The sequence below is a fragment of the Odontesthes bonariensis genome, chromosome 18 (genome assembly GCF_027942865.1).
Source record: "Odontesthes bonariensis isolate fOdoBon6 chromosome 18, fOdoBon6.hap1, whole genome shotgun sequence".
Classification (NCBI taxonomy): domain Eukaryota; kingdom Metazoa; phylum Chordata; class Actinopteri; order Atheriniformes; family Atherinopsidae; genus Odontesthes; species Odontesthes bonariensis.
In genome coordinates this window covers 27,422,534-27,439,043 of record NC_134523.1, presented here as the reverse complement: position 1 = coordinate 27,439,043, position 16,510 = coordinate 27,422,534, and the positions used below count along the sequence as shown (strand labels likewise).

Sequence of the window (16,510 nt, the reverse complement as noted above, 5' to 3'; positions counted from 1 at the left end):
GTAGTTGTCTTTTTGTATATTGTCTTCTCATCATTGAGACTGTGCTGTAATCCCTTATGTTTTTGTCATATTTCTCTAATGTCAATTTGCAGATGCCACGAACTAGTCGTAGATCTCAAGCTGCTCGTCGCCGTGCTGAGGCTTCGCCTGTTCAGCGCATTGGCGTACCAACGCCATCCAGTGACTTTGTTGGCCGTGAGTATCATTTATATATTATTAAAGAATGGAGAGTATTTGTATATTCTGTGTGCTAATATATATTGTTTTCAGTGATTAATATATATCTTTTCCTTTATAGGCCGCGGAACTGGGCGGCGACACAAAGCGAACGAATGGCCAATCAGCGAGCATACTGGGCGTCGTCACAAGCTGGTCATTCCGGATGGGAGCCTTGATAAGAAAGTATGAAAATTTTCATGCTATTCAAATATACAATGTAGAAATGGATTGCTTATTGTCAGTTTGCTATAATTTGTCTTTTTTTTTTTTCCTCCCATAGCTGGTTCTTGTTATCGGGGCGTCCCATTTGCGGTCCTTGGCAGATGGCATTGTTAAAATGCAAGGAGGTTTCGTATCTTTTGCCTTTATGTCGACTCCAGGGGCTGACGCAGATCAGCTGCGCAAGGAGGTTGAGAAGGTCGTACTTCCTCGTCGTCCTGACGCTATTTGCGTTTTTGCTCCATCCAACAACCTCACGTCCAGCATCAACCACCAAGAGGCAGGACGGGCCTTTAAGTTGTACCTTGAGGCAGTTCGTGAGCACTGCACTAAGGTGTGTTATTTTATTTTCAAGTCAAGTTTATTTATATAGCGCATTTCAGACACAAGTGCAATTCAATGTGCTTCACATTAAAAAAGGAATAAGAAGAATAAACGTAACAAAAGAGAAATAAAAAAAACTTAAAACACCAAGCATCAGTAGTTGATGTATTTGTAAATAAAGTAATTTGATAATGCAATTCTTCCTCTAGGTGTTCTGTATCGGTATGATTCCACGCTTGACGGAATCCATGGAGAAACAGGAGCTATTCCAGCAGGAGTATCATCGTGTTTCGGCAAATCTAAGTATGGAGTAAAATAATTCTGAGTTCATTTCCAGTATTTTGATGGCAGTTGTCTTTGGTGAAAAGGATGTTTGTATAATTATACATATTTTTCTTTTCAGAGATGCCGTTTTATTCCATTGCCGAGGACTTCCCCCTAAGTCGCGTCGATCTGTGGAGTTATGATGGAGTAAGTACAATCTTATTCTGAAGTTAGAAAGTGGTGAGAATTTATATTCAATACTTATTTTACTTGTCTGTTTTGCTGATTTATATACCTTTTATTTTGGTTTAGATTCACCTTGACGACAACAAGGGGATGCGCATCCTCAGTGATCGCATTTGGGTGTTTGCGCATCAGTTCCTGGAGCTGTCTGCACCCAAGCCACTGGCCACGAGTCAGGCAGCTGCCCCGTATAAGCCGAGGTATGTGCCACGTCTGGTTGTGAAGGGAGTGGAACGAGTCCCACGTCCACCGCCTCCAGAGTGGACAACCGTGAGATACGGCAGGAAGGTAAGGAAGCTTGTTGTTCCCAATGTACTTTTATGCAAGGATGGGATTTAAGTTGGTGTGTAATGTTCTGAAATGGCTTTTGTGTGTTCTTTTTATAGAGGAGCCATTCGGGGGAATCTGACTCTGATTCACCCAAGGAAAGGGTGGTTCCTGATAAGGTGAGTGTTTCACAACCACTTGTTGTAAAGCATTTTTAATGTGATTAGTATATTCATTATTTCAATTTTTGTGTAACAGATTGCTACTCCAGTTTTGAAGGAGTGTTACATCCCCCTGAATCCTGTTCGTTTTTCACCTGAGTTGTTGGTTGCCATGGAAAAAGTTTCTCCAATGGCAGTGGCAGATGTTCACACAGGCAACGAGGTAAGTTGCAGCAAAGTGTATTTAAAAACAGTCTCAGTATTGTCATTTAGAAAAGACACAGATCTGACATGTTGTTTGTGTTATAGATGAAGCCTGTGGAACGTCTCAAGAAACCAGCTGTCTTAAGGACCAGGCGTGTGAGACAGCAGGTTTGTAAAACCTTAAGCGAGTTAACTTTTCAGAACTTCAATGCGGATAATTGTTCATAATTAATTTATTTGTCTTTGTCTTTCAGGTTTCAGCCACACCGAGCGTAACTCCTGCCGCTGTTGGTGTGGGGCTTGTGTCCGTGAAGAAGAATGTAAGTGTGGTCCATATTTAGCTTTTTATTATGTTAAATATGTAAGTAATATGAAACCATAAAGTGTATTATTGAAAACACTTGGTCTAAATTATTTGGAATCTTGGTTTAAATTCAGATGAGTTAATGTAATGATTTTGTTTTATAGGTTGAGGCAACATCCAAACAGGTGGATGTCTGCGATGTGGTGCCTTCTCCCCATCCTCGGGAGGTGTCTGACTGTCCTGGTTTGGTGTCTGTCTGTCCGTCCGAGCTCGTTTCTGACCGGGAGGTTTGTATAACAACATTTTTGGTAGTAAATTTAAAGAAATGAATACAAATGAAAGAAATTATGTTTTCTAATGTCGTTGTAGATGCTTGAGGTGTCGGTGGATTTCGAGTGCAGCCAAACAAGAGGTCAGTGTGTTAACTCCAGTTCTTGCAGGTGTTCAGAGCGGTTCCCCCCTTCTCTTATTTTAGGAACAGTTAGTCATAGTAATCAGTCTGTTAGCAATATTTTAATGTCCAGTAGTGTTGTAGCTGCTATAAAACACCAAACTTCTCCAATTTGCACTTGGAAATCATCGGATGTCGATGCAGTTGATGCGGAAGGTCAGAAGTTGGCAGAATATATTGATACAGAAAGACCTCAGAGAGGCACAAAGCCAGAGTTTTGCAAGTTGGTGGAGCGACAGATTATTTTTGGTAAAAAATGGAAAGTACTAATTGGGGGTAGTAGTTATGGTCAATTTAATTTGAATCTGGAGGAGGAATTTAGTGAGAAGTTACAGATGTATTTGTTGAGAAATGGAATGTGCATTCTTAATCTTGAGGGTTCATGTAGCTTGGTTATCCATCATGAATCTTACTTTGTCATTGTGGACTGTGGAACAAGAAATTTACAGGGGTTGGCATCAGAAACGGGTACATCTGTAGTGGTATTTAACACTTGCTTCAATGATTTAATGATTCACATTATGAATCTTCGGAAATCATTAAATGCGACGGAGTATGGCATGTCTGCGATTTCTGTACAACAGAGTAGCTTTGGTTTAGAAGCATGTACCACAGTCATTGCTGACAGGCAGGTCACAGACGAACGTCATGGTGCCAGTTCAAGTAGTCAGCAATCAGTTAGAGGATCGTTCCATCAGGGCGATGATCGGTTTAAGTACGGGGGACTGCAGTGTGCAGCTGTGACTCTTGTTGCTTTAGCAAAGCACAAGATGGATAGTGTTTTTTCATGGCATTCTGACACATTAGATAATGTTGTTGTCAGAGGTGACGCCTTGTACACTTATTTGCGGGACAACAATCTGATTAGTGGTAGGAAGGAAACGCTCTGTGTTTTAGACTTGCCGAAGCAGGTTGATATTGACGGGTGTACTTTAGATGTGATGTATGGAGATTTTGTTGCTGGACATGTAGATGTTTTCCAGGGTGAGTTTATAGATTCTGGTGCACACACTACTCTCCGTGAAGGATTGCAAAAGATGTGCGCCACATATGAAACTTGTGTTCTGACTATAAATGGAAGTACCTGCGCTCTTATAAGTCAGAATGGAAAGTATGCTGTTGTAGATTCCCATGCACGTGATTGTAATGGAATGGTAAGTGTTTCAGGGAAAAGCAACGTTTTGTATTTAAACAGCTTTGATGATCTTTTGAATTATATTGAGAGATATGCTAGGCAAAAGAGAACCAGTCCCAAGGAATTTGAAATTAGTGGTGTGCAAATTGACATGCACAGAAATGAGTCAGCAACCATTAGTCCATTTGGCAGTAATTTGTTGAAACCTGTCTCTGTTCAGGAAGTCTTGTGTACAGATGAATCTAGAGGGCAAAAGAAGCCTCAGAGTAGTACATCTTGTAAAAAGATACAAGAAACTCATGAAGATCTTGTAACTTCAGATGTGTTTGTCACCAATGTGAGGACTAGAGCGTTAAAGTTTAATCCTCTTTCAAAAGTGGTGTCAGAAGCTGTTTGCAAACACTTGAACGTAGAATGCGAGAAAGGTGAGTCATCATCTGACTTGGTTGGGGACTTGGGGATACCATGCAAGGTGGAACCCATCGTCGGGGACGGAAACTGTTTTTTCCGGGCTGTTAGTCAGGCTGTAAGTGGGACTCAGAAATGGCACAGGAAAATTAGACTTGCCGTAGTGAAACAGTTAGAAAGGAATCCTCAAATGTATTGTAACATTTTGAGAAATGAAAATTCCTCTATAAAAGAGTATATTAAAAGATCAAGGATGCAATATGTTGGATCCTGGGCAACTGAAGTGGAAATTCAAGCTGCAGCAGACTGTTTGGGTGTGAACATAGTTACATATTATATTGATAAATGGCTTGAATATAAATGTGCTGCTGGTCAGTTCTCAAATCAGTGTGTGTATCTACAAAATATTCATGGTAACCATTACGAGACAGTTGTTTGTGTTAAGCAAACACAACATTGTTATGGTTATTGTAAGGAAAGGGTCTCCATTTCCCAAGGGTATAGTGTTCGAAATAAGACAACAAATGAACCTAATGTTTTAGAAAGTACAAAAACTGCAAACGGTTACGTACTGGATGATGATAGTGTCATTCATAATGCTATTAAACATTTGTCATTTAATCCTGTGTGTACAGATGTTTCAAAAGATTTGTGCAACAAGTATGATATTATGTTTGTTAAACAGAGCACACAAGGATCCACGGTTTCTGGGCCTTTGGGGAGTGTGTGTAAGACTGAAGAGATTGTAAAAGATGGTAACAGTTTTTTCAGAGCAGTGTCTCAAGTACTAAGCGGTTCCCAGAAGAGCCATCGCAGACTACGACTGGCTGCTGTTTCTTATTTGGAGAAGAACAAAGAGGGTAAACGGTTGGTTGGTAAAGGATTTTCTTCTGTGTCTGACTACGTTAAGAAGTCCTGTATGAAGTATGTTGGACATGAAGCTTCTGAAATCGAAATGCAGGCAACTGCAAATGCATTAGGAGTGGATTTGTATGTGCATAATGGCAAGGAATGGGTCAAATATGGGTGTACAAGCTCCACTGGTATAAATGAAGGAATATATCTGAAATATGACGGTTGTCATTTTGAGGTTATTACTTGTGTCTTGCAGGGTGATCAACAGTTTTGCTATGGTTTTTGTAAAGTTAATGATGTATCAGACACACCATACAAGTGTAGAAGAAAATCAAAAAAAACAAAATGCAGCACAGAAACAATTGGTTCAAAAACGTCTTCTCGGCATTTAAAGAAGAAAATTACATTTAAAAAAGTGATGGATTACCAACATGATTTGGAGTATAAAGACAAGATTAAATTGAAAAATAAAGCAATGTATTATTCAAAAATATCTTATAAAGAGAAAAAGATTGCAGAATTAAGAAGAAAGTACAGGGAAGTTAGGTTGTATAGAGAAAAAGTAAATGCATGGTTTAGAATGACTTATCAATTTGATACATTATATCAACAGAAGAAAAAGGTTCTAAGTAAAGAGAAATATCAATTTAATTTATTGCATAAAGAAAATGTAAAGGTGTTGAGTAAAGAAAAATATAAATTTAATTTATTGCATAAAGAAAATGTAAAGGTGTTGAGTAAAGAAAAATATAAATTTAATTTATTGCATAAAGAAAATGTAAAGGTGTTGAGTAAAGAAAAATATAAATTTAATTTATTGCATAAAGAATATGTAAAGGTATTGAGTAAAGAAAAATATAAACTAAATTTATCGCATAAAGAAAAAGTAAAGATGATGAGTAAAGAAAAATATAAAATAAATTTATTGCATAAAGAAAAAGTAAAGATGATGAGTAAAGAAAAATATAAATTAAATTTGTTGCATAAAGAAAATGTCAAGGCAATGAGTAAGAAGAAATTTAAGGTCAATTTGCAGCACAGGCAGAAATTAAAAGAGATTTGTCGTAGAAAGTATCATGGTAACATAGAACATAAGAAAAAGGTTTCAGTGCGTGTGAAATTAAATCAACAGCAACGTAAGGAAATGTTAAAAGAAATTGACTTTGTTATCAAACAGTTTTTGGATAAGGTCAAAGATGGGCCTGATTTTGTCTGCTGTGTCTGTCATAGACTGCTGTTTAGACATCAAGTATTAGTGTGTAGGAAAGATTTCTATTCTAAAAGCCAATCTAGTGCTTTAATTGCTGCAAAATGCATTTCGGAAGATTATGTGCACAAATGTGACAATAGTTGTGCTGTGCAATGTAAATTGACAGAGTCATCCAGAGGTAAACTGATGATTTGTTATACCTGTCATTACAAAATGAGCAAAGGTGTAATGCCACCAGAAAGTGTGACCAACAATTTAAATGTGGATATTATCCCTCCACAATTGGCTTGTCTAAATAGTTTAGAACAGCATTTAATAGCGTTGCATATACCATTCATGAAAATGTTGGCTTTACCCAAAGGGGGACAAAATGGTGTACATGGACCAGTGACTTGTGTTCCAGCAAATATTGTTGAAACGTGTAATGTATTGCCTCGTTGTAATATGGAAGGATCTTTGCTTGCTGTAAAATTAAAGCGTAAATTAACTTACAAAGGTCATTATAAGTATCAATTTGTTGATACTTTGCATGTACGTGAAGCACTTAAGTATTTAAAACAGTTCAACAAATACTATAAAGATATAGATTTTAATGAGAATTGGATCAATGAATTTTGTAGAGATGAAGATGATGTAGTGGACAAAGATGTGATTCCTGACATTTCTGAAAAAGAATTGGAGGAGACTGAGGAGCTGTTGCATGATCGACAGCATCATTGCATGTTTCAAGATACATGTCTCATGCCCGTTGACATAGGTCAGGAAGCTTTGGATCAGTATTTGGATAACATTTTAAATGTTGCTCCTGGTGAAGGTAATAATCCAGTAAAATTATTAAGCGATCCAGAAAATGAAGGCAAGTGCTTCCCTGGTTTGTTTCCATCTGGACAGAATACTTACCATGCAAAGAGGTTACATCGTTTAACATTGTTTCGGTATTTTAATAACAGGCTTTTACATGCTGATGGTAGATTTTCATCCAACGTTGAATATATATTTTATGCACAGTACATGTCTGAATTGGAACAGGTTATTTCTAATGTGTCAGTAGCATTACGTAAAGGGCAATGTGGTAAACCCCAGAATTTGGGTGACTTGTTGAAAAACGAGGAGTCTTTGAAGAAGTTGTTGGAGTTTGATGATGGCTATCGGTTCCTAAAACCCATTAGAGGGACTCCAGCTTTTTGGCAGTCTGCAAAACGTGACATCCTAGCCTGTGTTAAACAGCTGGGTAAGCCTACTTGGTTTGCGTCGTTTTCATCGGCAGATATGAGATGGACTAATCTTTTATATACCCTTTTGAAACATGATGGGCGAACAGAGACGGCTGAGCAATTGGAATGGGCAGATAAATGCGAACTGTTACGTCGAAATCCTGTGACTGCTGCCAGGATGTTTGATTTTAGATGGCATGTTTTCTTAAGAGAAGTTCTCATGTCTCCTGCTAATCCCATTGGTAAAGTTGTTGACTATTACTACCGTGTTGAGTTTCAGCAACGTGGTTCCCCTCATTGTCATTGCCTTTTCTGGATTTCTGGGGCTCCAATCCTAGATCAAAACACAGATGAGGAAGTTGTGGAATTTATAGATAAGTATATTACATGCGAACTTCCATCTGAGGACGAACCATTGTTTGAAGTGGTTACATCTGTTCAGCAGCATTCAAAACGTCACTCAAAATCATGTAAAAAGAAAAACACAGTTTGTCGTTTTAACTTTCCCCGACCTGCATCGAGCAGAACATTTATTTGTCGTAGTGAAAAAGATAAGGATAAGACTTGTACATGTAATTTGGATAAAACAAGCAGCAATGTACAGTGTGCCTGTGCAAGTAAAGAGGCAATGGCTCAAAATCAGGCAAAGGAGATTCTAAGTAAAGTGAAGAGTCTCCTTGCAGATGAAACTTGTCCCTATAGGACTGTAGAAGAAATTTTTCAAAGACTGGGTATAAATCAAGAAATATTTGAAAAGGTGTATAAACGAGTTAGTCGACATACACATGTAGTTTTGAAAAGAGAGATTAATGAAATTTGGATTAATCAGTATAGTCCGCCGCTGTTAAAAGCATGGAATGCTAATCTTGATATTCAATATTGTGTAGATGCATATGCTTGTTGTGTCTACATAGTGTCTTATATGTCAAAAAGCGAGAGAGAAATTGGCCTCATGCTAGGAAATGCCCAGAGAGAAGCATCCAGAGATGGCAATGTTAGTGCTAAAGAAGCGTTAAAGAAGCTTGGTAGTGTATATCTACATAATCGGGATGTGTGTGCTCAGGAAGCGGTGTATCGACTAACCAGTATGCATTTAAAGGAGTGTTCTAGGAAGGTTGTTTTTATTCCAACTGGTGACAACATTGTGAAAATGAGTTTACCTATTTCTGTTTTGAGACAGAAGGCAGCTACAAACGATCTCAGTTCAGAGGAAATGTGGATGACTGGTTTGGTTGATCGCTATAAAAATCGTCCAAAAGATGATATTTTTAACGATATGTGCATTGCAAAGTTTGCATCTGACTATCGGGTTCTGTCCAAGAATGAAAAATGTAAATCTGCTGTCAAGTTGAATAATGGTTTAGGTTTTGTGGCAAAAAGAAGTCGAACGCAACCATCAGTTGTTCGTTATGCGCGTTTTTCAGAGAGCAAAGATCCAGAAAAATTTTATCAGAGCATAATGCAATTATTTCTGCCGTATCGCGTTGATGGTGATCTGAAGCCTCCAGGTTGTGAAAGATTTGAACAATTTTATAGACTTGGTGTGGTTAAATTTATTGATGGAACCAAACATTTAGTGAAGTCTGTCGTAGATTTAAATAGAAGTGAATTCGAAGTGGAATCTTTTAACCTGGAGGCAGCAGATCAGGTGGTTGGCGACGTACTGCTTGAAAATGCATGGTGTGAGTTGTGTCCTGAAGTGGAGATGGAACGGTTGGAGGGTGTGGAAGGAATGAAACAAATAAAAGCAACACTGAGTGATGAAAAGGAACACATCCCAGATTTAAGCTCATCTTCCAAGGGAAATGTATTTGAGAAAAAGAGCACGCTGACTAGAATCGAAGGCTTAGCATTAATTAGATCTTTGAATGAAAGACAGTTCTCTGTTTTTTACCAAATCAGGCAATGGTGTTTAGACAAGGTAAATGGAAAAAATCCTGAACCGTTACACATTTTAATTACAGGAGGTGCAGGCACAGGTAAAAGTCATTTGATCAGAGCGATTGAATATGAATCAAAACGATTATTGTCACCAATGTGTCAATACACTGACAACACACCTGTTTTATTGACTGCTCCTACAGGTATTGCTGCGTATAATTTGGAAGCAACAACAATTCACACAACATTTTCTATTGGAATTGATGTACGCTTACCGTACACTCCTTTGGGAGAAGAGAAGCTCAATTCATTACGTCTGAAATATAGTGATGTACATATTCTCATCATAGATGAAATATCAATGGTAGATCACAATTTGCTATCATATGTGCATGGTAGATTGCGGCAGATCAAACAAACGGGTAACGTAGGCTCATTTGGAAACATTAGCGTAGTGGCAGTTGGAGATTTCTTCCAGTTACCTCCTGTCAAAGGCAAACCGTTGTATTCTGATGGAGTTGGCAGCAACTTGTGGTCTGATTTATTTAAAGTTGTAGAACTAACGGAAATAGTACGGCAAAAAGATTTTGTGTTTTCCCAGCTGTTAAACCGGATGAGGACTCGTTCAAAAGAGACCCCCATGCTACCTGGTGACATAAATGTTTTAAAAGTTTGTGAAACGGGTGAGGTCAGCTCAGCCTTGCATATATTTGCAACAAATGAACAAGTAAATGAGCATAATATGAAACAGTTGTTTGAGAATTGCCCAGAATATGTGAAAATTGAGGCACAGGATTCTGTCAATGATAAAAAAACAGGCAAATTGCGGTTGTTGCAAGGGAGTCACGCCAAAGCTTTACATACCGGTTTGTCAGAGGTTCTGTTGTTGGGTAAGGGTGCACGCGTTATGCTGTGTAAAAACGTGGATGTCGGGGATGGTTTAGTTAACGGTGTTTGTGGCATTGTGACAGATATCATAATACCAGAAAAGGACAAGTTTCCTAAATTGGTTTATGTTAGATTTGATGACGATCGTGTAGGCATCCACAGAAGGAAAACGTGTGTGTATGGGTCCTCGGATGTGGTTGGTTCCACACCTATTGTACCCGAGGAGGAAAGGGCCACTGTTAAAGGTGGATTGCGACGACAATTTCCACTGAAATTGGCGTGGGCCTGTACGGTACACAAAGTACAAGGCTTAACAGTAGACAAAGCTGTTGTTTGTCTAAACAAAATCTTTGCACCTGGTCAAGCTTATGTTGCTCTAAGCAGAGTTAGGAGTCTTTCAGGTTTGACCATTCAAGACTTTAATGAAAAAAGGATTTATTGTAAGGATGATATTACGGTTGCTATCCAGAGTATGACACCCCTTTTGATGTGTGGACCTGCACAGTTGAGCGGATTTGACACATCTGCTTTTACTGTGTTCTTAATGAACGTCCAAAGTTTGAATCGACATGTTAAAGATTTAGCTTTTTGTACTCAGCAATGGAAACCTAAATGTATTGCTGTAACAGAAACATGGATTCTTGAACCTCAAGCTGATACGGTAAAGATTGATGGTTACAGTTTCAACAACTGTCCCCGACGTTTATCGTATGATGGTACCCAGCCATCGTTGATTGGGTTGCAAGACCAACAACATGGCGGTGTTGGCATGTATACTGCAGATGGTGTGGAATATGAAGTTTTAAAGCCACCACAGGTCAATTTAGAGTGTTTAGTTTATAACTTTTTGCATTTGAACATTAAAATGGTTGTAATTTATCGCTCACCACAGTATCCTCTGTCATTATTTAAAACCAATTTGGTAAAGATGCTTGACTGGCTGGAGCAATTGGCAACTGGAACAATAGCATTGATGGGAGATTTTAATGATGATATTTTAAAGTCATCAACTATCTTAAATTGTGTTAAAACCAGAGGATATGTTCAAATAGTCCAGGAAGCAACTACTGAAAGGGGTAGTTTAATAGATCACATCTATGTTAAATCAGATGTATATGAGGGAGAAGCAGTGGTAATACCAACATATTTTAGTGATCATGAAGGAATTCTGTGTGGTTTTAAGCTGATTTAGTTATTTAATGAAATAATTATTTGTTTTAGTTTTTGAAGTAGAGATGGAGAGTATATTTGGGGGGGAAAGTATTTATTTTTTAATGGTTTTTTAACTATTCAAAACCCTCCGAGCAACATACAAAGTAACACAGAACCAGGGAAACAACACGACACCAGAACAGGGACAGACGACAGCGAGCACTGATAAACAAGGTGGCCTCGGCCTACCATTGCACACTGTACATAAAAATCCACAAACATCCTCATGGAGCTTAACAACTCCATTGCACACAGCACATAAACAAACAACACCGGAGTGTGGTTTTAAGCTGATGTAGTTTTTAATGAAATAATTATTTTGTGTTTTTGTTTTTTAAGTACAGATGAGAGTATATTGGAGGGGGGAAGAGTATTTTTGTACATGTTATAAATTAAGTTTATGTTTTCTGTATATTTTACAAGGTTTAAAAAATGACAATTCTGAATCCCAAAAAGTTGAACGATGTGACAGCTCACAGGCAAGAGGGGGATTCTCCGCCACGATTTGCCTGTGTGACCTGCCCCGTCTCTTTCCTGTCCCAAAGGGGGTTCTCACTTCACATCAGGAGGAAGCATCCCGATGCATACTTCTGTGCACGGAAGGAGCTGCCGCTCAGTAAGTCAGGACTGAAGACGAAGGCAGAGACTAAGACAGGAACTAATAGTGGCCCTTCCGCCTGTCCCGGAGGTGGCGCATTAGCTAAGCACTTTAATTACCTATGTTATGAAATTTGTGTTGTATTTAACAGTAAACAAGTCTTTATTGTGTAAAGGTTTCGTTTCTTGCATTAAGACGGCATTTATTTAACTTTCACATATTTGAAAATAGTGATAAACGGCTATTAATATAAGTTAACATACAGAAATTGGCATGCTGTTCTTAATGCAAGTTTTGCTTTACCTTGTCATATAGCATTAAAAAAAGCAAAAGGCAATGGTATTGGTACTCCCACTTGTGGGACGGGGTTCAAATCCCTGTGTTGCCCTGCTGATTTGTGCTGACAAGTTTGAAGAAATTTTGATGACAAGTAGAAAACCTTTAAACTCTGGACTGGCAAAGTGTGCGTTTAAAGATGTTTTATGCCAATGTAAAGAAGTTATGAGAAACATGAGCATAATAGAAATTCTTGTAGGATTTTGGTTGGTGTCGATGTGATTAATTTTGGTCTGTTGTGACACAGAAAGTGTCGCTGCTCAACAACGCGACTGAAAAAGAGCCAAAACTGCCGCTCCAGCAGCGTCATCAATGGTGTCACGCCTTTCCTGCAACAGAGCATGAGGCAGAGTATTTGAATCTCCCAGATGGCCTTCAATTCACAACAGTATGACACAAGTGGAATGTGTTCAACGTTGGACTGATGTCTCACCTTCCGGACAGGAGTTCTTATATGTTGATTATTGTATTGTTTAACATTACATGATCTTTTTTTTTTTTTTTTTTTTTGGTGCCATTGTAAAACTTTTCACCAGGACTAAAGATTAAAAGTAGCCTTTGGTGGCTAACTCTGGCATGTCATAGATGTAATGTTATTAATATGCACTGTCTTGTTAATAAATAAAATGGAAAATTTGAGTGACTGTCAGTTTCTGTTTTGTGGCAAAGGATTGGAGAGGACTTCTTGAAGGCTATTCAACATCATGTGTGGCTAAAGTGGAAAAAGTTACTACATTATGTGTTAAAGTTTGATTGGGCGGGGCTTTTAATGACTTGTAAACACGTACCACGCCAATGTGTCCAGCGCTGCTCAGTAATAATGCACCAAAAATATGGTGCAGATGGGATGATGTCTCAGGGAGATATAGCTGTTTAAATGATATAGGGGGCGCACTGGAGTCACATTTCAATATAATCCTATTGGGCTCTTTAGATATGAACAAAGGTCATTCTTATCTAGTTTGGTGCAAATCGGATGATGCATGTGAGATTTAGAGCCGAACGTATGCAAACGGCGAGGGATTGGAATGTGCCATTCTGCCACGCCCACACTATTTTGTAGGTCCTGACAAGACGCACAGGTGTGCTGAGTTTCATGATTGTCGGTGAAAGCATGGCTTGGATCTGATGTTTTTAGATATTCTAGGGGGCGCTGTGGAGGCATTAGGCCACGCCCATCAAATATTGGACTGCTCACCTGTTGGGGGGTGGATTAGGATCGATCCCAGTTAGTTTGGTGCATCTCGACTAAAAACTGTAGAATTTAGAGTCAAACGTATGGTAACGGCGTGATGTCTGACTTCACCAAGCAGCCATAGCCACGCCTTCAACTGAAAACTGTTGGTGCTTTAAAGCAAGTGAGACCAACTTGTTTTCTGTATTCTGACTCAAGATCATGTTGATTAGGTGAAGGGGGCCAGAGATGGAGCTTTCCAAGTAAAAAAAGGGACTTCCTGTTCTGAGGGGGCGGGGCTTATATGACGTCAGCATATGACCACATAGGATTGACATGCATCCAACATGGATGACTCATACCAAGTTTGGTGCAGATTTAACTTTTTAGGTGAAAGTTATAGCGTTTCGTTTACACTGGCGAATACGTCAAGTTCGCCGCTTGGCCAAGCCCCCTAAACATGCTCAAAAACTCAAGATTTCTGATAACTTTTGTGCCCCCATCCCTTAACTGCATACCGACCAAAGATGAAGTCCGTAGCTCAAAATCTCTGGGGCGTGAAAATTTTCCTGCGAGGTGTGTAAATATGAAAAATGGCCAAAATTTGCCCTTTGACCCAAAATGGCCGCCTCCTTGTACGTTTTAGAGCATACCTCCAAGAGACTTTTGTTCTTGATGTGAGAAGATCTACGTACATACCGAGTTTCAGATCTCTACAACGTACGGTTCAGGCTATCTCACGTTAGGTGGCGCTGTAGAGCAGTTTGGCCACGCCCACTTTCGATTCCATTAAAAACATTTGATTTCACGCGGGGGACAATTTTGGGCAAAGTTGCGTGAGTTTTCGAATACGTTAAGGCGTCCCCATTTGCGATTCCGGGCGGAAAAGAAACAGGAATAATAATAATAATAACAAGAACTGCAAGCAGTGATAACGGCCCTCGCAGCCAAGCGCAGCTCCGGCCTTGCGACCGCCTGACTGCCGGCACCGCCGCCCCGACGTGGTCATCGACGCCGTCCCGCGTCTCCCGCGCCCGTCCACCGGGCGGAGCGTGCGACGAATCTCTCAAATCGCCTTCAGTCCACAACAGTACGACACCAGTGGCACGTGTTCAAAGTTGGAGCGATATCTCACCTTCCAGACAGGAGTTACCGTCACTTCCTGTTTTGTGGGGGCGGGGTTTAGCGACGTCAGAAACATACCACGGCAACATGTCAAGCGCTGCTCCGTAATGATGCACAAAAAATATGGTGCAGATCGGATGATGTCTCAAGGAGATATAGCTGTTTATATTATCTAGGGGGCGCACTGGAGTCAAACTCCAATATAATCCTATTGGGCTCTTTAGAGGTTAACAAAGGTCATTCATATCTAGTTTGGTGAAAATCGGATGATGCATGTGAGATTTAGAGCCGAACGTATGCAAACGGCGAGGGATTGGAATGTGCCATTCTCGCCACGCCCACACTATTTTGTAGGTCCTGACAAGACGCACAGGTGTGCTGAGTTTCATGATTGTCGGTGAAAGCATGGCTTGGGGCTGATGTTTTTAGTTGTTCTAGGGGGCGCTGTGGAGGCATTAGGCCACGCCCATCAAATATTGGACTGCACACCTGTTGGGGGGCGGATTAGGATCGATCCCAGTGAGTTTGGTGCATCTCGGCTAAGAACTGTAGAATTTAGAGCCAAACGTATGGTAACGGCGTGATGTCTGACTTCACCAAGCAGCCATAGCCACGCCTTCAACTGAAAACTTTTGGTGCTTTAAAGCTAGTTAGACCAACTTGTTTTCTGTAGTCTTACACAAGATCATGTTGATTAGGTGAAGGGGGCCAGAAATGGAGCTTTCCAAGTAAAAAAAGTGACTTCCTGTTCTGAGGGGGCGGGGCTTAGATGACGTCAGCATATGACCACATAGGATTGACATGCATCCAACATGGATGACTCATACCAAGTTTGGTGCAGATTTAACTTTTTAGGTGAAAGATATAGCGTTTCGTTTACACTGGCGAGTACGCCAAGTTCGCCGCTTGGCCAAGCCCCCTAAACATGCTCAAAAACTCAAGTCTTCTGATAACTTTTGTGCCCCCATCCCTTAACTGCATACTGACCAAAAATGAAGTCCGTAGCTCAAAATCCCTGGGGCGTGAAAATTTTCCTGCGAGGTGTGTAAATCTGAAAAATGGCCAAAATTTGCCCTTTGACCCAAAATGGCCGCCTCCTTGTACGTTTTAGAGCATACCTCCAAGAGACTTTTGTTCTTGATTTGAGGCGATCTACGTACATACCGAGTTTCAGATCTCTACGACGTACGGTTCGGTCTATCTCACGTTAGGTGGCGCTGTAGAGCAGTTTGGCCACGCCCACTTTCGACTCCATTAAAAACATGCAGTTTCACGCGGGGGACAATTTTGGGCAAAGTTTCAGGAGTTTTCGAATACGTTCAGGCATCCCCATTTGCGATTTCGCGCGGAAAAGAAACAGGAATAATAATAACAAGAACTGCAAGCAGTGATAACGGCCCTCGCAGCCAAGCGCAGCTCCGGCCTTGCGACCGCCTGACCGCCGGCACCGCCGCCCCGACGTGGTCATCGACGCCGTCACGCGTCTCACGCGCCGGTCCACCGGGTGGAGCGTGCGACAAATCTCTCAATTCGCCTTCAGTCCACGTCATTACGACACCAGTGGCACGTGTTCAAAGTTGGAGCGATATCTCACCTTCCAGACAGGAGTTACCGTCACTTCCTGGTTTTGTGGGGGCGGGGTTTAGCGACGTCAGAAATGTACAATGCCAACGTGTGAAGCGCTGCTCCGTAATGATGCACAAAAAATATGGTGCAGATCGGATGATGTCTCAAGGAGATATAGCTGTTTATATTATCTAGGGGGCGCACTGGAGTCACACTCCAATATAATCCTATTGGGCTCTTTAGAGGTTAACA

The 16,510-nt window shown here is 40.3% G+C and overlaps 2 protein-coding genes across 2 annotated transcripts in view; one reads left to right on the top strand and one right to left on the bottom strand.

Annotated features, from left to right (window-relative positions):
* nudcd1 (NudC domain containing 1) overlaps positions 1–16,510 on the bottom strand; it is a 462,800-nt gene that overhangs the window by 88,781 nt on the left and 357,509 nt on the right. The gene's annotated exons all lie outside the window — the stretch shown is intronic.
* On the top strand, positions 44–2,242 carry LOC142368192 (uncharacterized). Its single transcript, XM_075450329.1, has 10 exons — positions 44–195; positions 299–402; positions 500–772; positions 972–1,065; positions 1,166–1,233; positions 1,339–1,557; positions 1,656–1,715; positions 1,795–1,920; positions 2,007–2,069; positions 2,156–2,242. The coding sequence occupies exons 1-10, from the start codon at positions 57–59 to the stop codon at positions 2,240–2,242; spliced, it is 1,233 nt and encodes a 410-aa protein (XP_075306444.1). The 5' UTR covers positions 44–56.

Excerpts from the sequence above, each read along its gene's own strand:
- LOC142368192 (XM_075450329.1), top strand. The coding sequence starts at position 57 with ATGTTTTTGTCATATTTCTCTAATGTCAATTTGCAGATGCCACGAACT. Across the intron at positions 1,066-1,165 it reads TCGTGTTTCGGCAAATCTAA|AGATGCCGTTTTATTCCATT; the intron begins GTATGGAGTAAA and ends TTTTCTTTTCAG. Across the intron at positions 1,921-2,006 it reads ATGTTCACACAGGCAACGAG|ATGAAGCCTGTGGAACGTCT; the intron begins GTAAGTTGCAGC and ends TTTGTGTTATAG.